This window comes from Cydia splendana, chromosome 25 (assembly GCF_910591565.1).
Source record: "Cydia splendana chromosome 25, ilCydSple1.2, whole genome shotgun sequence".
Classification (NCBI taxonomy): Eukaryota; Metazoa; Arthropoda; class Insecta; order Lepidoptera; family Tortricidae; genus Cydia; species Cydia splendana.
In genome coordinates, this window is record NC_085984.1 from 5856430 (window position 1) to 5881191 (window position 24762).

General features: G+C 40.9%; 2 protein-coding genes across 3 annotated transcripts in view; one reads left to right on the forward strand and one right to left on the reverse strand.

The window, feature by feature from the left end:
• LOC134802649 (uncharacterized) overlaps nucleotides 1-780 on the reverse strand; it is a 73580-nt gene extending 72800 nt beyond the window's left edge. The window contains exon 1 of the mRNA XM_063775285.1: nucleotides 671-780. Coding sequence (XP_063631355.1) covers nucleotides 671-673 — 3 coding nt within the window. The 5' untranslated portion in view covers nucleotides 674-780. The remainder of the gene's footprint in view (nucleotides 1-670) is intronic.
• A 2023-nt stretch (nucleotides 781-2803) lies between these two features.
• LOC134802730 (mothers against decapentaplegic homolog 3-like) lies at nucleotides 2804-24709 on the forward strand. 2 transcript variants are annotated; one of them, XM_063775394.1, is made up of 12 exons: nucleotides 2804-3143; nucleotides 6410-6503; nucleotides 9656-9761; nucleotides 10922-11012; nucleotides 11171-11278; nucleotides 12227-12306; nucleotides 18164-19160; nucleotides 20148-20245; nucleotides 20724-20831; nucleotides 22221-22365; nucleotides 22819-22959; nucleotides 24606-24709. In XM_063775394.1, exons 1-11 carry the CDS (start codon nucleotides 2941-2943, stop codon nucleotides 22940-22942), a joined length of 2154 nt encoding a protein of 717 aa, XP_063631464.1. In that variant the 5' UTR covers nucleotides 2804-2940; the 3' UTR covers nucleotides 22943-22959; nucleotides 24606-24709. The 2 variants fall into 2 exon arrangements, with proteins under 2 accessions (XP_063631464.1, XP_063631465.1); XM_063775395.1 differs by lacking the exon at nucleotides 24606-24709 and adding an exon at nucleotides 24571-24583 and having other exon boundaries at nucleotides 22819-22942.
• The last annotated feature ends 53 nt before the right edge of the window (nucleotides 24710-24762 follow it).

Here is a 24762-nt window from a genome sequence, read left to right on the forward strand (position 1 = left end):
AATCATTGCTCTAGCTTCAAAAACCACGGAGGAAAACGAGGAGTACGTTTGTATGGAGAAATGACCACTCCCGTTGGCTCTTAAGCTCTTTTGGTCAATAATGAAGAAACTCCAGGATAGCACTGTCTTCTTTTTTATTAACTTAATAACTAGGTACAACTGGTACAAGTAACGTTTAGGTTTTTTGGAAATCTATACAAAATATGGGTAGCCGCTTGGCTGTACGGTGCAGATGTTGCGCCAACAAAAACTAATTTATAATACCTAATACATAATTATTTAATAAAAAGCATACAATACAAAAGTGGTTTGGATAATAATAACTATTACTGTCGTGGATTGTATCAATATTATAAGTATATTTTATAATACAAAGGTAAAAGGTAAGGAGAAATATCAAAGAAATATACATCGTAAGTTTCACAAGTCGTAGGAACTTGCAAAGTAGATATATAATTTTATCTTAAACCTTGTGAATTATATTTCCAGCCAAGCAAAGTTCACATCATATACAACAAGGAAATGTAAATAAAAATGACTGGCAGGTAAAATACCAAATAAAATTAAACTGCCAGTGACATCAGAAAGTTCAGCGTAAAATTTCGCTGTTTCTTTACCGTAGTGTACACAACAGATATCAGATTTGTACAGAAATAGCTGAAAAACTCACCATTTATTCAATTCAACGCAAAAAATCAACAATTTTCACCAACAACTGGCACATTTTTGTCGAAAAACAATTGAAAGTTGAATCATTTGAAGGAACGATTTCAAATCAAAACATAAACATTCCATCCTACCATAAACAATCTGACTGTTAAAATGTCAACGATTTCAATGGGTTCCGTATTATTTGCTACCTACTACAATTTATATAGATATTAAACTCAATATAAATTATATGAATTTATGTGGATTTGTACCTCCTAGTTGATTTGATTTATACGATGATTTTAAAAAGAGTTAAGCGCTCTCCACGCTCATGCGCGATTCGCGGCGCGAAGCCGCGAACGTGAGTGTGGCGTCGATTTCGCAGATTGTTCACGCCTTCGCGCCTTGTTCTCCGTTTTTTGTCGGTATTTCGGCCCGCGTCAAAGGAGACGCGAAGCGCGAACTTGCAAGACTCCACATTACACAATATTTTGGCTCCTCTGTGGCAAGATAAATATTAATTATATCATAATTATATTATATTAAGACGCTATATTTTACGGTTTTACAATAAAACAAAATGGAAAAACAGCTAAATCACGTATGGTGCCAATGCCATAGATAACTAACAGTTAAACTCGATCAGCTGATGCTTTTCCGCCATATTGCCGCAAACCATAAGACTGCGAAATCGCCGTGAAGTGTGCGAGTGTGGAGTCATACGTCAACTTCGCGATATGTTAGCTCCGCGACGTCGCGTCGCGATTCACGCACATAGTCTGGAGGGGGCTTTAGACCAAGCTATGTTGGAAGCGATTTTTATGTTTTTGATAGCACAGTGCAAGTATTATTTGAAACGTCAGCTCTAACTCTAATTACCCAGGCCGCAGACGTTCGGAATTTTCATTCGGTTTCAGTACGAAATGACAGGTGGGAACGGGATGTCGCTCGGCAAATGCATAGCGCTGTCTGGCTTGCACATATCATTCCGTACGGAAAATTCCGCGAGTGTGCGGCCAGGGTAAATCTATCCTACATAATAATTTGGAACCTAGATAATAATTAATAACTAAGCTTCTTATATGCTGAATTTAGCCTCAATCTATATATAAGGGTGATATTCCATCTGTCCAATATCTTTGTCCAATGCGTATTTTGTCTCACATTTTGCTTAATGAATGAGACAGTGAGACGCAATGAGATTGGACAAAGAAATTGGACAGATGGAATACCACCCTAAGCCCCCATTCGCACAGGAGCTTTTTCAACGCGCGTTAAAAAGCGCTTGAATCTGTCCGCACTCTAAATTCGATTTAACGACCAATGCTTAAAGTAGAAAATAAATATTGCTTTTAAATATTAGCTTGATAAAAAGCGCCACCGCTGTCGTGTGAATACATACATGGTTATCTATTTGTGCCATTCAAACGCTTTTTTAACGCGCGTTGAAAAAGCTGCCGTGCGTATGGGGCCTAAAGCACGATTGAGTAACAAATTTAAACACTCAAATTTTTAAATTTGTGATATTAATATAGATGGTCAAGCAAATCTTGTCAGTAGAAAAAGGCGCGAAATTAAAATTTTCTATGAGACGATATCCCTTCGCGCCTACATTTTTCAAATTTGCCGCTTTTTTCTACTGACAAGATCTGCTTGACCAAGTTATACATAATTATAGAATATATTACATGGCTTCAAATATAAATTACATTATACGGGTTCGTTGCTATATTAAATTGAATTGTCATTTATTTCAGACGATGAGCCAATAACACTGTTAGTTTTTACACTAAATTGTTCATACAAGTGAAAATGTTATTCATTTGGTGGTTTTACATAAGTGATCCCTAAAAGATAATTATTTTGAACTGAAATGGGACTGGCTGGTGTGTCTATGGATGTCTTTTTAAAAATTAACAAGTAAAAGAGGGATAGCTGATATGAAATTATTTATTTATTTATTTGTATTTGACTTTTATTCATGCTAATATAATTTTGTAACTGCTTTTTAATAATCCTCATCATTTGTGTAACGTACAAAATTAATCCTGTTATTTCTAAAGTATTTTCCAACTAGAACACGTATGTAAAACGTCTTAAAATACATTATCCGTGCGAAAGGGATGGCTACACCTTGTTGATTGACAACTGTTCTGTCATTTTCATTCTTTCTCAACATGGCCGTCAGTGCTTTATCTAAATACGAATTGTAAGATTCGTGCGTGAGTTTAGGAGTGTTTCATTGATTATAATATAATTTTAATGACTTAATTGATAAAGTGTTGCGGCATGTTTCCTCTAACGCCGCCAGTTGTGAAGCGACTGTTAGGGTGGAAAAAGGGCCCCGAAGGGTCGTCTGTTGCTGAAGATAAGTGGTCTGAGAAGGCTGTCAAGAGCTTAGTAAAGAAATTGAAGAAAAGTGGAGCCCTAGAGGAACTGGAAAAAGCAATTTCCAGCCAAAATAGTCATACTAAATGTGTTACAATACCCAGGTAAGTGCAATATTGATTTGTTTTTTTTTGTGATAACAATCATGTGACGTTTCCGGTCGCTAAATAGATTTACAGTCCTTTCCAGGCAATGTCTTTGTTCTCTTAAATGTTGGTTTCTGGATAGGTAGAGCGTCTTAAACCTTCAATTTAAATAGAAGACAGTTATTAGAATTAGTAAAATTCCTTAGTATATACAGCAACTTATTTTAGTGTTTATTTATATTGTTGTAAACAAATATTTAACGACCACTAAAAGCGTGTAACGAAACGTTAGTTCATTTCACTGCGGCTGGGTTGGTCATGCAACCCGGCTAAATCGGAAAACGCGCAAAGCGCATTGACCTCTACGTTGTCAACGACCACCGCATCTTAGTTACATAACCACAGACAGGACGCAAAATCCAAAAAGGTCAAATTGCCGTCAAAACAAATCGAAGGAAATCGCAACCCTTGGCAATATGGCGGATGCATGGTTGTGACCTCGCTAATTTTTTTATTGCGTTTAACGTAATAAAACAAAGGATTTCACGTGATCAGTGTGTTACAACTTTACTGCGGAAACCGGTGATATATAATATAGTCCTTGAACGTGCTAATAAGTAGAATTGTGGGAGGACATTAGTGTTTTAATTTACAGTTTTGGATATTTCCTAGCTGTTTCCGTAATTTCGTAAGTAAACATGTATTGTTACTAAACATTATCTTCTTTTCCATTCCAATCAGAATCTGATTAGATTAGCTTTCACTTATATTGTATGAATACCGATTCGATGTGCCGAAATTCTGCAAAATATACATATTATAAATATAAGTATACAGGTCAGTTTTGATTCGAATAATTTTGATATAAATAGTGATTTCAATGTACATGTAATCCTTATGGTAATCTCATACATACTTACATACACAATAAGTACAATAACATACATACTCAAACAATAATGCTTCACTTTCTGATCTAATGTTTAATGAAAACAGGTACTTTATTATTACTATTTTACAGTAATATTTTAGCATTGCCCAAACATATTGTAGGATTTTTTGCAGAGTATATAAATGAAACTAAACATTAATGTGAACAATAATTTCAAAGCATAATTATTTAACTATAAATTAGTATTTAGAAATCTTATAATCATATTTATAATAGAATTTAGTCAAGATTTGTGGTAAAAATATCAACATGTTTACTAAGTGCAAAGTGTTACTTATATAAGATGTCACTGCCCTCCAGGTCACACTGGGGTCAAAGGACCTGGGGTAAAGGTTAAAGCCTGAAGGGTGAAAGAACTGAGCCTAGGAATTTGTGTAGTAGGGTAATGGTGACTAATATTTTTGTACTGCTACGAATAAAATGCTGAAACTTTATGGGTAAAATAAATATGAACTTTTGTTTTTAAACTTGAAATGTGAACTTAGTTTTAGGGTTCCATAAAATTGGACCTAAGGGACCATCTATCTGTCTGTGTTTCACCAGTTTGTATCTCATGAACCGTGATAGCTAGACAGTTGAAATTTTCACAGATGTATTTCTGTTGCCTGTAATACTCATAATACAGAGACTTCCTTATACCAATGTCAACAATTAAATATGCCTCATTACCTCCGTAGACTGTGAACGAACATTTTCAACTCATAAGTGGGTCTTAAATTATGGCTTAGTTTTGAAACTAATAGGCCTTTTTCTGAGCCTTGGTTATAAAGCCATGGATGGACCAATTATGATGCGTTATTTTATGTGAAAGCGAGCTTAGCTATGATTGATAATTATTTGCATATTTCGGCATTATAAGGTTACAAGGCATTTCGGTTTTTAAAGTTATTAATTTAAAACATTTTTTTTTTTTTGGGGGTTTTGTCACGCAGTGACAATGTCACCCCCGTAATGAGATCTAATAGTAATAATGATGTAGTAGTGAAGTATTACCTACACCACTACATTACATATAAGTATAGTTTGCACATCAACCTGGCCTCGTCTGATAGTGGCGATGCCAGGACGATGTTGCAACTACCTATGTTGGTAGATTTAATAAATGTCATGTCATTCCTCAGCGCCTCATTACGGACACATTCCATCAACACATGGTGAACATCTTCTATTTTATCGCACTCTTGGCAATTTGGTGAAGCCGCTAGTTTCATCAGGTGCTTGAATTTGTTTGACGGAATGTGCCCGGAACGAAGTCTGAGGAGTGATACTACCTGTTTCCTGCTAAGCTTTTTGTCAAACCAGGGGACCTGAGGGGGCTGACATTGAACTGTTCGGTACCAGATTCCTTTAGTTTAGCTTTAGCTTATCAAAGTATTCCCTCCACATCTGCCTGCAACTAATCCTAACTTTACCTAGTACTTTGCTGTGTACTGGTATACAACGGTATGGAATACCGTTGGTTATTGCAAGTTTTGCTGCTCAGTCAGCCTCCTCGTTACCCATGATGCCAACATGAGAAGGTATCCACTGTACAATCACTTCCCTATTTAGTGTACGAAGTTTGTTGATGGATTCAAGGATGGTGTAGGCTATCGGATGCCCTCGACTGCTCGAGGGTAACCGAGCCAAATGTGAAAGGGCACTCCTTGCGTCTGACAAAATTACACATTTGTTATGGTCTATAGACTCTACATATGACAACGCTTCGGCTATGACAATAAGTTCACAGTGCATAATAGATATATCAGCTTGTATGTTGAACTTTCCCCGGAAATCCACCTGAGGGTCAAAAAAAGCCGCCCCACATCCTTGTTTCTCCTTGGACCCATCAGTAAACAGCTTATAAAATGAGCTATACTTACTTTCTAAGAGATCATTACATCACCTATATAAATCTATTTGGTACACATGTTTTTTGGCAGTCTCTAAACCCTCTATAAAAACATATATATTATTTGATAAATCATAGCTACTTATCCAACTATTCATTGAGTACATAGGTAATTGCTCATGTGATTGTACTGGGAGGTTACAGAATTGGTTATAAGTTTCAATGAGTAGCGGCTTTTTCTTTGTTCTCCAATACCTATTTTCACATGCCCTATTTAGTTCTTCTAACACATGTATTGTAGCATTATGTTCCAAGCATTTGCCTCTTAAATAAAACTTAGCCGCCAGGTATTTCCTCCTTACAAAGAGGGGCTGTATGCACAGCTCACTTTCCATGACATGTATTGGGGTACTTCTTATAAATCCGCCAATAACCCGCATAGCTTGGTTTTGCACTCTGTCCAATTTAAAACATGGTTATTATTTAAACTTTTGTTTCCAGAGTGAAGCCAAATGAAAATATTATAAACGGCCAGAATCGCAAGGGTTTGCCGCATGTTGTCTACTGTCGGCTGTGGCGGTGGCCGCAGCTCCAGGTTAGTGTTGCTAGACCATTTTTAATTTTACTTCTTAACTTCTAATAGGCGGGTTGACTGGTAGAGAAAGTCTCATGGCATTAAGTTGGCCTTTTGTATATTAACATCATACGTCGTTATCGCGGGAGCAAAAACAAGCCTGTCAAAGAACACATGTAACAGAACGTCTGTTTTGTAAAAGTGGAATATACTGCCTACACATTTAAACCTCTAAGATGTTCTTCATATCTAGCATAAAGTTTTCGCTGGAAAAGGTCAATTAATCTTGTATTTCACTTTGTAAACGTATACCTATAAGTCAACGTGTCAGTCAACTTGAAAAATAAGTCACCAATGTATTTAATTATTTATATCAGTATTTACTTACTTCTGAAAGTATTTTATGTGATATTAGTAAAATATGACCAAACTTTTATTTAAATTCGATTCTGCTACATTTTGAACCCATAGGTAAATATAAACGTTACTCGATAGGAATGTCACTTCTGTTATTATTTATTTGTCATAATCTTTCACTACTGTCAAATCGTTGTTGCCCCCGCGATAACGACGTATGATTAACATACATACACAGACCATGATCCTCCTGATCATGGATGATGTTCCTGAGCCATGGTTGTTTTTATTTATTTTATTTTATTTTTTCTATGTATTTAAGTATTTATACATTACATATATCGTTGTCTGAGTACCCACAACCAGGGTTGGGCAAAATACTGGCTTCCACGTATTTCAAATACAAATTACAAAATACATTTTTAAAAGTATTTGAAATACCAAATACAATCTACTTTGGTGACTGGTATTTGAAATACAAAATACAAATTACAGTGTTTAAAATAATGTATTTCAAATACAAAATACAAAATACTTTTAATTTTTTTTTGTTTAATCATTTAGTTTTTTAGGGTTCCGTACCCAAAGGGTAAAACGGGACCCTATTACTAAGACCCCGCTGTCCGTCCGTCCGTCCGTCCGTCCGTCTGTCACCGGGCTGTATCTCACGAACCGTGATAGCTAGACAGTTAAAATTTTCACAGATGATGTATTTCTGTTGCCGCTATAACAACAAATACTAAAAACAGAATAAAATAAAGATTTAAGTGGGGCTCCCATACAACAAACGTGATTTTTGACCGAAGTTAAGCAACGACCGTCTTTTTTTGCCGTTTTTTTGCATTATGGTACGTTCGTGCGCGAGTCCGACTCGCACTTGGCCGGTTTCTAACGAATATCCTTTCCTAAAAACTTATAGGGTCATTGTGCTTGTTTTCGTCCAGCTCTAGTTTTCTTCCACTTGACGAAATTTGAATAGGTATAAACCTACATTGCTGCACAAATTTGGACTGATTTCAATCCTTAGCTAAACAATATATCTGTCTACATATAAAAATTATATTTGGCAAATAGTAAATTAAAAATGAAATATATTATTTGCTAATCTGTCAAGTGTCAACCATAATTTCAGCCACCGGAGCAGGCCGGATTTCGAGGAGGATACGGCACCATAGACCACATCTTCACAGTGCGGCAGATTATACAGAAGACTGAAGAGTATAATCGGCCCCTGTGCTTAGCATTTGTGGACTATGAGAAAGCCTTTGACTCCATTGAAGTTTGGGCTGTTCTGGATTCCCTGCAGCGATGCCAAGTCGACTGGCGATATATCCAAGTGTTGAGATGTCTGTACAACGCAGCTACCATGGCCGTCCAAGTCCAAAACCAGCAGACTAACGCTATCCCCATGCATCGTGGTGTGAGACAAGGGGATGTGATTTCCCCCAAATTGTTCACAAATGCATTGGAGGATATGTTTAAAACGCTCGACTGGAAGGAACATGGTATTAACATTAATGGCGAATACATCTCACACTTGCGATTTGCGGACGACATCGTCATCATGGCTGAGACGTTGCAGGATTTAGAGCATATGCTGACCGGTCTAGCTGATTCTTCTCAACGCATAGGTCTCCGGATGAATTTGGAACAAAACGAAAGTTATGTTCAACGAACGTGTTGCTCCGGGACCTATTGCAGTACAAGGGGCTGTTCTCGAGGTTGTTCAGGAATACGTCTACCTCGGGCAAATACTGCAGTTAGGAAGGAACAACTTCGAGAAAGAGTCGAATAGAAGGATACAGCTGGGCTGGGCAGCATATGGGAAGCTGCGTCAAGTCTTCACGTCATCAATCCCACAAAGTCTGAAGACAAAAGTCTTCAATCAGTGCGTCCTACCCGTGATGACATACGGAGCCGAAACGTGGACACTCACGGTAGGACTGGTCCATAAATTCAAAGTCGCTCAGCGAGCTATGGAAAGGGCTATGCTCGGAGTCTCTCTGAGGGATCGGATTCGAAATGAAGTCATCCGTCAGAGAACTAAAGTCGTCGACATAGCCCACCGGATTAGCAAGCTGAAGTGGCAGTGGGCCGGTCATATTAGCCGTAGAACCGATAACCGTTGGGGTAGGCGAGTTCTGGAGTGGAGACCGCGCATCGGCAAACGTAGCGTAGGACGCCCTCGGACTAGATGGAGCGATGACTTTCGCAAGGCGGCTGGCAAGAGCTGGATCAGAGTTGCCGCAAATCGTGCTCAATGGCGTGCAATAGGAGAGGCCTATGTCCAGCAGTGGACGAGAGTAGGCTGATGATGATGATGATGAATCTGTCAAGTGGTCGAAAACTAGAGCATGGACGGAAACTACTGCAATGACCCTATCCCCTGGCTGTTGACGAAAAGTTCCGCGCAGAATAGCTCGCGCATTGTACCTACATATTTGTACCTCGTACAAGTCGTACATTATATTTAAAAAAAACGTTCCATTTTAGGATCAAAGAATTTAATAAAAAAATGTATTTTGTAGAAATGTATTTTGAAGCTTAAAGTATTTGAAATACAAAATACAAAATACATGTGAGTGCAGTATTTGAAATACCAAATACAAAATACTTTTCCAGGTAGTATTTGAAATACAAATACAAAATACTAAAATGTATTTCAAATACGTATTTCAAATACATGTAATTGAAATACTGCCCAACCCTGCCCACAACACAAGCCTTCTAGAGCTTACCGTGGGGCTTAGTCAATTTGTGTAAAAATGTCCCATAATATATTTTTTTTAATTTGTAAGAAATGGTTCATCTTTCAGAGCCAGCATGAACTAAAGCCCGTGGACCACTGCGAGTTCGCGTACCAGCTAAAGAAAGACGAAGTGTGCATCAACCCTTACCACTATCACAAAATCGATTCACCTGGTAAGTCCTGCCTTCTATAGTTGCCATCAGATATATCGGGTTGTCCTCACGTTGTCCCGGCACTTTGCCACGGCTCATGGGAGCCTGGGGTCTGCTTGCAACTAATCCCAAGAAATGGCGTAGGCCCTAGTTTTTACGAAAGCAACTGCCATCTGACCTTCCAACCCAGAGGGTAAACTAGGCCTTATTGGGATTAGTCCGGTTTCCTCACAATGTTTTCCTTCACAGAAAAGCGACTGGTAAATATCAAATGATATTTCGTACATAAATTCCGAAAAAGTCATTGGTACGAACCGGGGTTCAAACCCGCGACCTCCAGATTGAAAGTCGCACGCTCTTACCGCTAGGCCACCAGCGCTTCGGAGCGACCAAGGTGCTGACAAATATCCCGAACACGCCTCTATTGACAATCAGAATCAGAAATCGTTTATTGCCCATTAGTGTTTACATCTTTCGGTTTCCGCAGGATTGTGTCAACTACCTTGTGTCTCTCTTTTGACAAGGCTTTGTTTGAATGGCTTTCTAAATGCCTTCGAAAGCAAAATGCCACATTTGTTAGGAATATCGTATGGAGATGTGACTTTAACTTAGGGCTGATTTAGACCGCGCGCGAACTCGCAATGATTTTAGTTACATTGCGGACTGTTGGTTACGTCCAATTCAACCGACCGATCAAAACTCGCAATGTAATGAAACTCGCTTGCGAGTTCTCGCATTATCTAAATGAGCCCTTAAGAAGGTACAAACTACAAACAAACTCTTAGAAGTTATGGTAGACATTTTTACTGTGTAATTACAATCAATTTAGCGTGTGTGTATACCTTGGAGGATATAACCAAACGGAGTAGCCATTAAATGTCATTAATAGGCGTTCCCCTCTGTCGACATTTTATGACCAATGGTCATACACATTGTATGGTCTGACGTTTATCTGGCATGGTTATTTTACGGTCGGGGGAGTGAGCCGCCGAGCTAGGAAATTGCTGCGTCAGAAGCAGCACGGAGACGTGCCTCGCCCGAGATACGTTTACACAGACCGAGCTGCATTGCGCGGCAATTTCCTAGCGAGGCGACTTGTTCTGTGTGGACCCGTCTAGTTTTGCTAGCTCGGCGGCTCGCTTCGTGCGGACCCGCCTGTTGAAGTTCCTTGCTTGTTGCAGCCCTCCCGCCCATCCTAGTGCCGCGGTGCGAGGGCGAGGCGCGCGCGCCGCCGCCGCCGCCCTACTCGCACTACATCCGCGAGCCCGAGCCGTGAGTACCTCGTCTGTTTACTATAAAATAACCCTGAAGACACAGCTAAACTGTGGAATGGATCGTCTGCGGTATTTCCGGACCGATACGACCTTCAAATCGTCAAGAGGCTTATATATTTTTTCAAATTTTATAGTTATGATCTTATTTGTTGACAGGGAGATGCAAACGGGCGGTGTGGTGGGCGTCGGCGCGCTGACACACAGCGCCATGTACCTCGAGGCCACGCTGGGGCAGCAGGTGCCCTCAAACACCACAGTGCACGTGTGAGTGACTCCTGTCATCTAAGAAACCCAGGTCTTATTCTGGTGGCCCACTGATTACCAGGTCGCCGGACGATATCGGCCTGTCAGTTAAATGCAAAATTTGACAGCTCCGATCAACTGACAGACCGACATCGTCCGGCGAACTGGTAATCTGTGGGCCCCTTAAGAAACCCAGGGCCGTGTTGCATAATAAACTACAACTAATATTACAAGCGGAACTCCTTTTCCAATTTGACTTATTAGAAAAGGAGTTCTGCTTGTAATATTAGTTGTAGCTTATTATGCAACACGGCCCAGGTCTGATTCTGGTGTGAGATATGCTTTTCTGCCCTGCGGCCGGAAAGCGACAACTTTCGGCTTGCTGTGCGAAACGAAGTTGCCGCTTTCCGCCTCCGTCGAACAAAAAAATAGTATACACACATCGGCCAGTAAATAAGAAAGCGTCAGATCACATGTTTTTCATGTCACATTACATGTGATCTGAGACATTTCTTACTTTACTGCCCTAGGTATGTAATATACTAATGTCAGACTGATCCACTTTATAGTAACTATTACTCTTCGAGGACGCAAAACGAATGGTGCCTTAAAGTTTAACATGTGTTTTAGAACACTGATTTCGTGTCCCTAGCAAAGAAAAATCGATTTTTAAAAACCATGTTAATATTTAAACTTTTTGTTTACACGGGTATTATTAGATCCATAAGTATTTAATTAAAACATTAAAATTAACAACTTGATTAGATCAAGTTACATTTTGTACGGTAACACAGCAGAAAATAGGCAAAAAGAGATAGTTTGAGTCCCGGGGAAGGACAAATGGTTGAAATCTACCATCCAGAAATCATCCTTTTAAGGGGGTGAAACGGGGGTTCAGCGGATTAAGCGTGAAGAGGTAACAGACAGACGGACAGACTTCCTTTTATAATATTAGTATGTATTTGGCAGGAGCGCGGCCACCGTGGAGACTCCGCCGCCGGGCTACATGAGCGAGGACAACGACCCCATGGACCACAACGACAACATGAGTGAGTTTGTTGACAATTTGCACATTTTACTACATAAAATAAAATAAAATAAAATAAAAAGCCTTTTTATTCCGTAAACACTTGTACAAACTATTTTTAAGCTAAATACTATTTTGTGATAATCTAGTAGTGTTAGGACCCCTTCCGGGTATAGGCCTCCTCCAACCTTTTCCACCGTTCTCGGTCTTGTGCCTCTGTGAGCCAGTTGCTCGACACTCTCTCTATGTCGTCTGCCCAGCGAGCACGGGGACGCCCAGATCTTCGTTTCCCACATGGTCCCTTCCAGGTAGTTAAACGCTTTGTCCATTTATCATCTGGCATTCTCGCGATGTGACCTGCCCACTGCCATTTGAGTCTTAGGGCGGGTTGCACCAAACCACCTGCTAACGTAAGCACGGTTCGCTAAATTTTAACGCTGACGTGGGGGTCTTAACGATTGCTAAATAAAATGCGTTGCACCAACTATAAAATAACAGGACGTTAAAATTACTAATCGGTAATCGTATTGCCGTATTATGAACGCATTCCTACCAAAAATTTTATGGTAGAATTTTTATTTTATATAGCAACCCAGTCATAAATGCCAAACTGAGTTGTCAAAATTCTCAAAGAGAAAAGTTTTGTAGGCGCGAACTACACTTTCTTTGCAGATTTAAAATCTAAATATTCAACAATATAAGCCATTCCTGAATATATTTATGGTTATATATTAAAAACACTCTAAAGTGAAATGTCTGACTACGATTGTTGAATGGCCTAGCTAAAGTCGGAATCAAACAAGGAGCGACATTGCCCGGTAAGTTATCTTATTAGTTTAATGCTTATAGCTGCTTCCTACTTTCAGTCCTTTCAGAGCCCTAAGCACAAGCATGCACAAGTGATTACTTGCGCTAACTACGCTATCTACAACTATGAAGCAAAGACGATAGTTAGGGAAAAAATTCCAATTATATTGTTGACAAAATAATGCATAACTGTTAGTAGCAGGCATTTGAGTTACTTTTGTACTTTAATTTAAAACTGCTTGGTCTAAGCATTAGTTGCCAAGCGGACCCCAGGCTCCCATGAGCCGTGGAAAATGCCGGGACAAACGCGAGGAATATGATGACTTATAATAATATCATGTTGCTTTCTTTTCAGGTTAGATTGACACCATATGATATGGAATACAAGATAAAAGTTACACACAAGTGAATGAATTCAAGAAATCAACAAATTATACAATTAAATTAACCGGAAGAAACTTGTTACAAAAAATAAAGTACAATTAGAAATATTATCTGAATTTCAATTTTGACAAGAAAATATATTGCTAGTTACCTTATCTACTTTATTTTCCATTTCATACTATTATCCTTTTTAGGTACTTAAGCAGTTTAGTGACCAATGGAGGTAAAGGGTTACCCGGAGAGTAGATAAAGAACTTATTTATTTTACAATGGGGTTGGCAACTGTCAAAGGTTTGCATAGATGGCGCCATCATAGCTTGCCCCTTTTTCTATGAGATTTGGCTTAAAAGGCTGGCATCCAGTGTATTAAAAAAACAAAAATTTGACACAATTATAGGGATTGACAGGGCAAGCTATGATGGCGCCATCTGCTAAAAACTTCCACCGGCCAACCCCATTATATTTAAGGAGGTACCTACCTATCAGTTATTATATTTTCAGTCATACAGGTAACTTGCTTATTAACTATTTTATTTTCTTCGGGTGTAGATAAATAATTAAAAAGCCAGTATGGAGGGAAAACAAATAAAATTATTCAGACCGAGGGCCTTTTCTTGTGACAAATTCAGGGCTATTTAGGTACCTATGTTAGGTTTAAATGTTATGTATATAGGGACTTGAGGTAGGTTAATCAGTAGGTACTGTACTGGAACATTATTTCCAATACATGGCTAGGGTTAAATATATTTCAATGTATGACTGGTTGAACACAAATAAAATTCAGGTGACAAGAAGACAAGCCATATTATATTTTATTTGACCCAGGTATTGGTAGTTGTATTAAAGTTTTATAAATGTTGCTTTGTATTTTTAAAGTCACTGCAAATGTTTTTTGACTATAGTGGAAGAGCCCTACTTACAGAATACCTTGAATTTTGTCAATAGATATGCTTGTCAGATGCAGATAGGGGTATTGTTCCTTTCTGCATCTGACAAGCATATTATAAGTTCCTTTAAAACAACTCAGTTGTTCTCATGTATGTTCCATATTTCCAGAATAATTACTCTAATAAGCTTGGCAGCCAGTATCGCCTTGGCACGGTAATATATATTTTAGCTTTTTTTATTACTTAGGAAAGTGGCATCCCTCGGGCATTTATTTTTATTTTATGCTAAAGCAGCGGTTGGCATGCCTACTTGGAAAGTTGTTGTTTCTTAGGGTTATGAATAAGATTATGTTGTAAAAGCACTGACTTAATATTAGAAATAGACACACAGAGCGGAACAAAAACGTCAACAAAACGTGGGTCAGAATGACACAAGCGCCAAATTTGCATTGATGATAAAAACGCTTACGTAAATTTTGAGTCAAGATAAATGTTTTGTTCGGAAAAGAACTTACTGCCGTAAGCATTAAGTGTCAAATTTATAAACATTAGTACCAACACTGTTAAAACTTTAAGTCCGATGGCACTAAACGTAACGTCACCATTGTATTTACGTCAAACGAGAATAATGAACGAATGGAGGCCCTTTGGTTCATTTTAATAGGTATTACTGTACAGAAAAACCAAAGTAATAAATGAAACAAATTTAATTTGATCGGAAGTTCAAATAAAATTAATTCATTGTAACAACCCGTGTAAGTTATCATAAAACAAATTTATTTTTAATAAGTAGTATACGTGTTTAAATACTATTTTCCTTGAAATAAATTCAACTTATTAAATAACTGTCAGAATCAGAATCAAGCATTTTATTCGTGATAAACTTAAAACTAAGATTACATACAAGAGTATAACTAAAAACTACAAATATTAATAAAGTTGGAAAGCGTTAAAGTTTACCACGAAATGGGCTCGCCTCAGCATAATACTGACCCGAGAGCCAGCGCTGATCTTCCGGCGAGACCATTTGTGGGCCACGAACGCAACTGTGTATTTTAGATCTACATAATACTCTTCGCACTTTCGTTCTTTGCATATAGTGCACGGGGACATTTAGGTCGCTACTGGTACTGATTGGTTATGGTCTTTATCAAAAAAATCCTGTGGTTGTCACTGTGTTCAGACAGTTTTAGCATTTACAGTTAGTCGATGTAAGCCCTTATTGGTCGTGTATATGGGGCTATTCATAAATTACGTCATCTATTTTTGACCCCCCCCCCCCCCCGCCCTAAAATCATCCAAAAATCATGCTTCGAATGACCCTGTTTCCTCCTACGTCATGCTAGCATCATCCGATGTCCAGACCCCCCCCCCCCTAATTTGAAATGACGTAATTTATGAATAGCCCCTATGTCGGAAACAGGGAAATGGGCCGAACACACAAGTGCCGTTTTGCCTTGTTTAAAACTGCATCACCCCTATCTCTTGCTATAATAGCAGTCCTCTGCACGTCGCATAGGTTTTCTTGGAAATCTCGAATTTAAACATAATATTATATCTTATTCTTATATTATTATTATTATTTTATTTTTTTGTAAATGTAATATGGGTCCTGGAACCTGAAATAAATGATTTTTAGTTTTATTTTTATTTATTTATCTTACGAATTCCATATAAAAATAAAAAAGTATTGACCTCACATCGACTCATTAGATTTTTGTTCCTTCACGTCCCTTCTTTGGTACTAACAAAATAATTTATTCAAAACCATGAAATTACCACCAGATTACATAAAATATGTAATGCTATCCAAAGAACTAACCGAAAGAAAGACATTCCATGCTTTTTCCTTGTTTTATCATTGTTATTTTTGCATATTTTTACGACCATTTTACGACATTGTTGACAACTTCACATTTGAGCGGTCCATACAAGACTAAACGAAAAAGTAACGCGTGATCTGTTTTAACGTTACTTTTGCGGGGCCATTTTTGGCGGCTGATTGGGTATCCAGTTCTTATTCTATATCAATGTGTAAAAGCAAATAAAACCCAAGTAAGTAGGAGTTGAAGTATTATAATCACTTTTGCATTACACATTTTTGTCACTTTATTATAACCTATTAGTTATGCCAACTAGTCTGGAATTGTCCCAATACATTCCACACTTCACAAAACTTCACTTGCCATACTTCACAAAATACTTGATTTTATATTTCGCAACTTGTTCTATGTACGTTTATAGTTCTAAACATAGTTCACTTCTATAGCTGGTTACGATTTTCAGAGGCAGACTTGTAGATGGTTATAGGTGCCATCTCGCTGTTTTCGAATATCATAGTTCGTCCGTGGTGGATTTGTCCAAAGGATTTATCATTTTTATCTTGATTCCAATAATCAGAAGCCTAATTGGTTTTAATGACCATCCTGGCGACAAGTAGTAGTGCCGACATTATATGCCGTCGAGTTTCATCTGATGGGACGTATTTGTTAACCTGTGATAACGTCAATCTGGTCTTAACTCCAACTTTGAGTCATTTTGCACGCAATTTAAACTTAAAACACGCACATTTCTTTTAAACTATAAATTAATTAATGTATTTATGAAAGACGGGTCGTCTCCCAATTATAATGACTTTTAGAGCCATTCATGTCAACTGTCACACGTTTTTGCGTTTACAAACTCCACATTTTATTGTTATTAACATTTATTTAATAATTTAAATAACATATTTCCTAAAATTATTGAAAAATCAAATATAAATTCATGAAATACGGACAAATTCAATAAAGTGCCGCCATTTTTATCAGGCGGTAAAATCGTTAACCAGTGGTCTACGACCGGTTAAGGGCAGCGTAACTTTTTAACAGACGTTAGGCGTGGTGCAACCCAAATATGCAGTTAGCGTTCGTTAGCGCCATCTTTAGCCATGATCAGCACATCAAATGGGCACGGTGCAACCCGCCCTTAGTGAGTGTTCGAGAGCGTCAATTACTTTAGTTTTTTCTCGTATATTTTTGTGACGTATTTTATCTATTAACTTAACTTTCAAAATTTTTCTTTCGATTTCTCTTTGACATGCTCTAATCTTGTGTTTAATGTAGCTTGTGTATTTCCACGTTTGACAGCCGTAGTTAAGCCGACCAAAGCCCTCATTTTACTACATACTAGAACACAAAAGTTCACTGTTGAACATAGGCCTTCATATATTACCGCATCCACCGACTCCTAACGGTGGATCGATAACTTTTTTGTTGTTATTATGTCCCGTCAGTCAGACGATAGTGGCATAGTTTGTTAGAATTTTTTTTTAAATGTGTTGTGTGTAATTTCAGTCTACTAATAATACTAAGTAGATGATCCATTATGGAAAGGGTCATTATAAGGAGCATTCCATGAAATTGTCTACCGTTTGTCCCGCACAAACGCGAATTTTCTGAAGATTTGCAGGTATAAGAGTTTCCTTTTCTACGACAAATGGTCAAAAATATGCACAGAAAAATAATCGCCTGCTTTAAATGCCGAAAAAAAAGTCACAACACAGGAAATAAAATGCGTTTGTACGGGACAGCCCGTGGAATGCTCCATAACTGCCACAAAAAAGTGGATTCACCGATCACTCGCCGAAATTAGTTTTAAGCCTATTGGATGGTTTTCTTGGCTCACTTGGCTGAGACTTCAGTTCCCACAGTCGGAGAATTTTGCGGGAAATTGGGAGGGCTAAAGATTGCGATTGCATATTTTTGGGCCTAGGGACATATAAAGGTGGGCTATCTTCTTAACTGTTCTATTTTGTATCAGACTTGGCGCCCCTCACGCCGCCCCCCGGCGGCCCCGAGGCGGCCCCCGTGCTCTACCACGAGCCCGCCTTCTGGTGCAGCATCTCCTACTACGAGCTCAACACCCGCGTCGGCGAGACCTTCCATGCCAGCCAGCCCTCCATCACTGTGGACGGGTTCACCGACCCCAGCAACAGCGAGAGGTACCGTCCACCACCAGCCCGCCTTCTGGTGCAGCATCTCCTACTACGAGCTCAACACCCGCGTCGGCGAGACCTTCCATGCCAGCCAGCCCTCCATCACTGTGGACGGGTTCACCGACCCCAGCAACAGCGAGAGGTACCGTCCACCACCAGCCCGCCTTCTGGTGCAGCATCTCCTACTACGAGCTCAACACCCGCGTCGGCGAGACCTTCCATGCCAGCCAGCCCTCCATCACTGTGGACGGGTTCACCGACCCCAGCAACAGCGAGAGGTACCGTCCACCACCAGCCCGCCTTCTGGTGCAGCATCTCCTACTACGAGCTCAACACCCGCGTCGGCGAGACCTTCCATGCCAGCCAGCCCTCCATCACTGTGGACGGGTTCACCGACCCCAGCAACAGCGAGAGGTACCGTCCACCACCAGCCCGCCTTCTGGTGCAGCATCTCCTACTACGAGCTCAACACCCGCGTCGGCGAGACCTTCCATGCCAGCCAGCCCTCCATCACTGTGGACGGGTTCACCGACCCCAGCAACAGCGAGAGGTACCGTCCACCACCAGCCCGCCTTCTGGTGCAGCATCTCCTACTACGAGCTCAACACCCGCGTCGGCGAGACCTTCCATGCCAGCCAGCCCTCCATCACTGTGGACGGGTTCACCGACCCCAGCAACAGCGAGAGGTACCGTCCACCACCAGCCCGCCTTCTGGTGCAGCATCTCCTACTACGAGCTCAACACCCGCGTCGGCGAGACCTTCCATGCCAGCCAGCCCTCCATCACTGTGGACGGGTTCACCGACCCCAGCAACAGCGAGAGGTACCGTCCACCACCAGCCCGCCTTCTGGTGCAGCATCTCCTACTACGAGCTCAACACCTGCCTTAAGTTATTAAATTACCTCCGACGTTTCGAGGACGGCTGACTGAGGAAGACTAACGGAGGGGTCTGTCTCCGAGACCACGGGGACACTGCCGTCCTCGAAACGTCGGAGGTAATTTAAAAATTAATCATTTGCGATTAAGTCTGGTTTTCGTAAATAATCATGACCAAGTTGCATTTCAATAAAAAAGATAACACTTATTTGTGTTATAGCTTAGTAGATATAGGTTTGTTATTAATTTTATTTAGAGCGGTCGGTCCCGTTTGAATACTTTTTTTTTTGTAATGTAAATTTGATTAAGTGATTTATGACATAAAAATCAAAGGATGGTAGTTCTTTTTTTAATCACATATACCTCTTTAACAGTCGAACTATATACCCGAAAATCGCCAAAAAATATCTATGACTTTAGGAGGAAAAAAAATATTTATTTTATTACTTAATGTCGTTTTACTACGGAACCACTTTGATTTTTTTTTAAATATTTTGTGTGTGATGTGTACTAGATACACATCACACACAAAATATTAAAATAAAATATTATATAGTACACTATATTAAAAAAATCAAGCAAAAATAGCTCAAGGGCAGATGTTGTTTCCTTAGGGCCACTTGCACCATCCCACTAACCCGGGGTTAAGCGGTTAAACCGTCAACCAAGTGTCAAATTGTACTGGTAACCATGGTAACTCCAGGTTTAACCGGTTGACCCCGGGTTAGTGGAATGGTGCAAGTGGGCCTTATTCACCTACGGCCTTTAACACATATCAGTGAAAGAACAGGGATCAAAGTCAAATGGCGTTCTAAAATTTCTAATGAAGTGTCGAAAGATGGCAGTAAATTTACTGTGGCTACTAAAATTACTTTGACAATCTGCGTCTATACTAAATTCTCTTTGCTCGAATAAAACATAGTTTCCTCTCAGGTTCTGCCTGGGCCTCCTGTCCAACGTGAACCGCAACGAGGTGGTGGAGCAGACTCGGCGGCACATCGGCAAGGGCGTGCGCCTCTATTACATTGGCGGTGAGTAAATGTAAAGTCTACTTGTATTCACTGTTTTTTTTTCAATTGATATCATAATAATATAATCTTTTTAGGGTTCCGTGCCGAAAGGGTAAAAACGGGACCCTATTACTAAGACTGCTGTCCGTCTGTCTGTAACCAGGCTGTAACTCGAGAACTGTGATAGTTCTGTTGCCGCTATAACAGCAAATACTAAAATACTTTTACAGTACATATGGTCCTTTTTTCCCGCACTAGTGCGTATGTCAAAAGTTTAAAGGGCCATATGTACTGTAAAACGTTGTACGATACACGTGTGAATAGGTAATTCGCACCTCGTGTCGATTTAAAACACTCCCTTCGGTCGTGTTTTAATTTATCGCCACTCGTTTTGAATTTCCTCTTTTCCGCACTTGTATCGTAAATAACTATTGCCTACTCATGAGTCATTTATACGCTAATGAAAAATGTATTAATGTAAAGTGTATATTGTCTGCAGGTGAAGTGTTCGCGGAGTGTCTGAGCGACTCCTCAATCTTCGTGCAGAGCCCCAACTGCAACCAGCGCTACGGCTGGCATCCCGCCACCGTCTGCAAGATCCCCCCCGGTAAATATAGTACATTGTGCAACAGTGGCGTACTAGAAGAGAGGCCTATGCTCAGCAGTGGGCGATTAAGGGCTGATATGACGATGATGATGATGATTGTGCAACATGGGGGGTAAGTGGAATATTGTCCGAGAGTCTATTTATATTCACGACAGCCGTAGGCTGATGTGAATTAAAGACTCGAGTACCAATATTCTTACCCCAGGAGTTACAATGTTTTTCATCACACTTGCGAAGAAAAAACTTAACTTTACTAATACGGTGACATTTCTAACATTCGTCCGCCAAATTGAATTTTTATGGGCAGTGTAGGCATCGAAGGCACAGACCCATCGACATTCAGCCACAATTGAAAATTATGTAAATTATTTTACACGGCTATTAAATTGATCAAATTAAATATGTTTAAGCATAAACAAAAATATTAAATAATAAACGTCGGTATTTTAAAAGTTAAACTCCTATATACCTTGACTTTAAATTAAGTATTTTACTTATAACCTACATGGTTCGTATGAATTAGAAACCAAAAAAAGAGGTATTTTTCGAGCAAGTGTGATGAACATTAACATTACATTACATTAACACATTCATTTCAGTCATTCAAACACAAATTATTTTGTTAACCTTATAAACCTAGGGAAGAGCGGTGCCTCCCAACATAGGCATTTATTTGCTTACTGGGTGGCTCCATCCCCTGCATCATATATATGTATGTTTTTACAAAATAAATAATCTGTTTAGACGACAACGGTTTCACTCACTTGAATTTTTAGTCATTATTTGTGACATGTTTCCCGAAGGGCCCGAAACATGTCGCCAGTAGCGACTAAAAATTCAAGTGAGTGAAACCGTTGTCGTCTAAACAGTTTAAAATATGTCTCACGAAAGAATTTTGAATTTTTTGAATTTGAACATTTGGAAAGTAAAATGCTCTAGTGCAGAAGCGTATCACTATCTACGCTCTTTTTAGAACAACAATGACTGTTAATGACCCTCTTTCAGAGCGTGAGAAATGAAAAATGATTTGGTGGTAATTAATTCTACGAAAAAATCTAATTTGATTGGATTGAAAATCACATATTCTGGGGATCATCGTTATAGAAATAAAGTGAAGTGTCATCATCACCTTCCTCGCGTTGTCCCGGCATTTTGCCACGGCTCATAGGAGCCTGGGGTCCGCTTGTCAACTAATCCCAAGAATTGGCGTAGGCAATAGTTTTTACGAAAGCGACTGCCATCTGACCTTCCAACCCAGAGGGTAAACTAGGCCTTATTGGGATTAGTCCGGTTTCGACCTCTGGATTGTAAGTCGCACGCTCTTACCGCTAGGCCACCAGCGCTATTTAAATAAAGTGAAATGTAATGTAGTAAAAATGTTTGTCGCAGGCTGCAACCTGAAGATCTTCAACAACCAAGAGTTCGCCGCTCTGCTGTCGGCCTCGGTGCCGCAGGGCTTCGAGGCCGTGTTCCAGCTGACGCGCATGTGCACCATCCGCATGAGCTTCGTCAAGGGCTGGGGCGCCGAGTACAGGTACCCTCTAACCCCCTCGAGCACCATTCACTAATACGGGGTTAACCGGTTAAACCTGGAGCTACCATAGGTACAATTTGACACTGGGTTAACGGTTTAACCGGTTAACTCCGGCACAGTCTATAGTATAGACTCTATACAGTCATTCGACGAAGGGTGACGAGGGGGTCGCGCGCACCCGAGCTGCATACATCGTTGTCACCGCCATTGTTAGTAGCTCGGTACTCGGTACACGTCTAAGGCCGTCGGACCACTGTTACTTTTGACACTGTGACCCCGGGTTAGTGGGATGGTGCAAGTGGGCCTAAGACAACTAATTTCGGCGTCCCAAATAGATTTCTGAAAAATATTCTGACGAATTGAGAGCCTCCTCCTTTTTTGCAGACGGTAAAAAAATCGATCAGTAATGTGAATATTATGGATGTGTATTAATTTTACCTGTTTGTTTATCAGACGGCAGACGGTGACATCGACGCCATGTTGGATCGAGCTGCATCTGAACGGGCCGTTGCAGTGGCTGGATCGCGTGCTCACACAGATGGGCTCCCCGCGCCTCCCCTGCTCGTCCATGTCCTAGGTAACACACTAGCCTAGGTCACACAGGGCATGTTGGATCACCTGAACGGCTGAAGTAGCTGGACCGCGTGCTCACACAGATGGGCTCCCCGCGCCTCCCCTGCTCGTCCATGTCCTAGGTAACACACTAGCCTAGGTCACACAGGCCATGTTGGATCACCTGAACGGCTGAAGTAGCTGGACCGCGTGCTCACACAGATGGGCTCCCCGCGCCTCCCCTGCTCGTCCATGTCCTAGGTAACACACTAGCCTAGGTCACACAGGGCATGTTGGATCACCTGAACGGCTGAAGTGGCTGGACCGCGTGCTCACACAGATGGGCTCCCCGCGCCTCCCCTGCTCGTCCATGTCCTAGGTAACACACTAGCCTAGGTCACACAGGGCATGTTGGATCACCTGAACGGCTGAAGTGGCTGGACCGCGTGCTCACACAGATGGGCTCCCCGCGCCTCCCCTGCTCGTCCATGTCCTAGGTAACACACTAGCCTAGGTCACACAGGCCATGTTGGATCACCTGAACGGCTGAAGTAGCTGGCCCGCGTGCTCACACAGATGGGCTCCCCGCGCCTCCCCTGCTCGTCCATGTCCTAGGTAACACACTAGCCTAGGTCACACAGGGCATGTTGGATCACCTGAACGGCTGAAGTGGCTGGACCGCGTGCTCACACAGATGGGCTCCCCGCGCCTCCCCTGCTCGTCCATGTCCTAGGTAACACACTAGCCTAGGTCACACAGGGCATGTTGGATCACCTGAACGGCTGAAGTGGCTGGACCGCGTGCTCACACAGATGGGCCCCCGCGCCTCCCCTGCTCGTCCATGTCCTAGGTAACACACTAGCCTAGGTCACACAGGGCATGTTGGATCACCTGAACGGCTGAAGTGGCTCGACCGCGTGCTCACACAGATGGGCTCCCCGCGCCTCCCCTGCTCGTCCATGTCCTAGGTAACACACTAGCCTAGGTCACACAGGGCATGTTGGATCACCTGAACGGCTGAAGTGGCTCGACCGCGTGCTCACACAGATGGGCTCCCCGCGCCTCCCCTGCTCGTCCATGTCCTAGGTAACACACTAGCCTAGGTCACACTGGGCATGTTGGATCACCTGAACAGCCGCAGTGGCTGGACCGCGTGCTCACACAGATGGGCTCCCCGCGCCTCCCCTGCTCGTCCATGTCCTAGGTAACACACTAGCCTAGGTCACACTGGGCATGTTGGATCACCTGAACAGCCGCAGTGGCTGGACCGCGTGCTCACACAGATGGGCTCCCCGCGCCTCCCCTGCTCGTCCATGTCCTAGGTAACACACTAGCCTGGGTCACACAGGGCATGTTGGATCACCTGAACGGGCCGCTGGGAAAAATGTAGAATATGCCGAATACCGAATAATTACCGAATTTTCGGCCCATCACGTATTATGTACTGTTTGTATTGCTGTTGATGCCCCAAATAAATAAAATAAAATAATAAATAAAATTTCTAATTTAGACAAAAAAAACTGACTTTACATTGTAATACCATTGTTGACTTTATATTGAAAATCGGATCAGTTTTAACTTTTGCCCTGTATTTGTTACGTGAAATGTTAGTTTCTTGCTGTATTCCTGATGACCTAATAATTTTTGTTGCAGAGTCTCACAGTACCAGTACCAGTAGTAGAGTATAGGAAGCACCGAAATAAATAAATCTAAGCGTAGCTCAAACCTAATTCAAATACCTCTGTCATGAGTCTTAGTAACTAAAGTAAGGACATTGCTACACTTTTATATACAGATGTAGTGCATAATTATTTTCCATCGTATTTTCACGGAAACGTACGAACG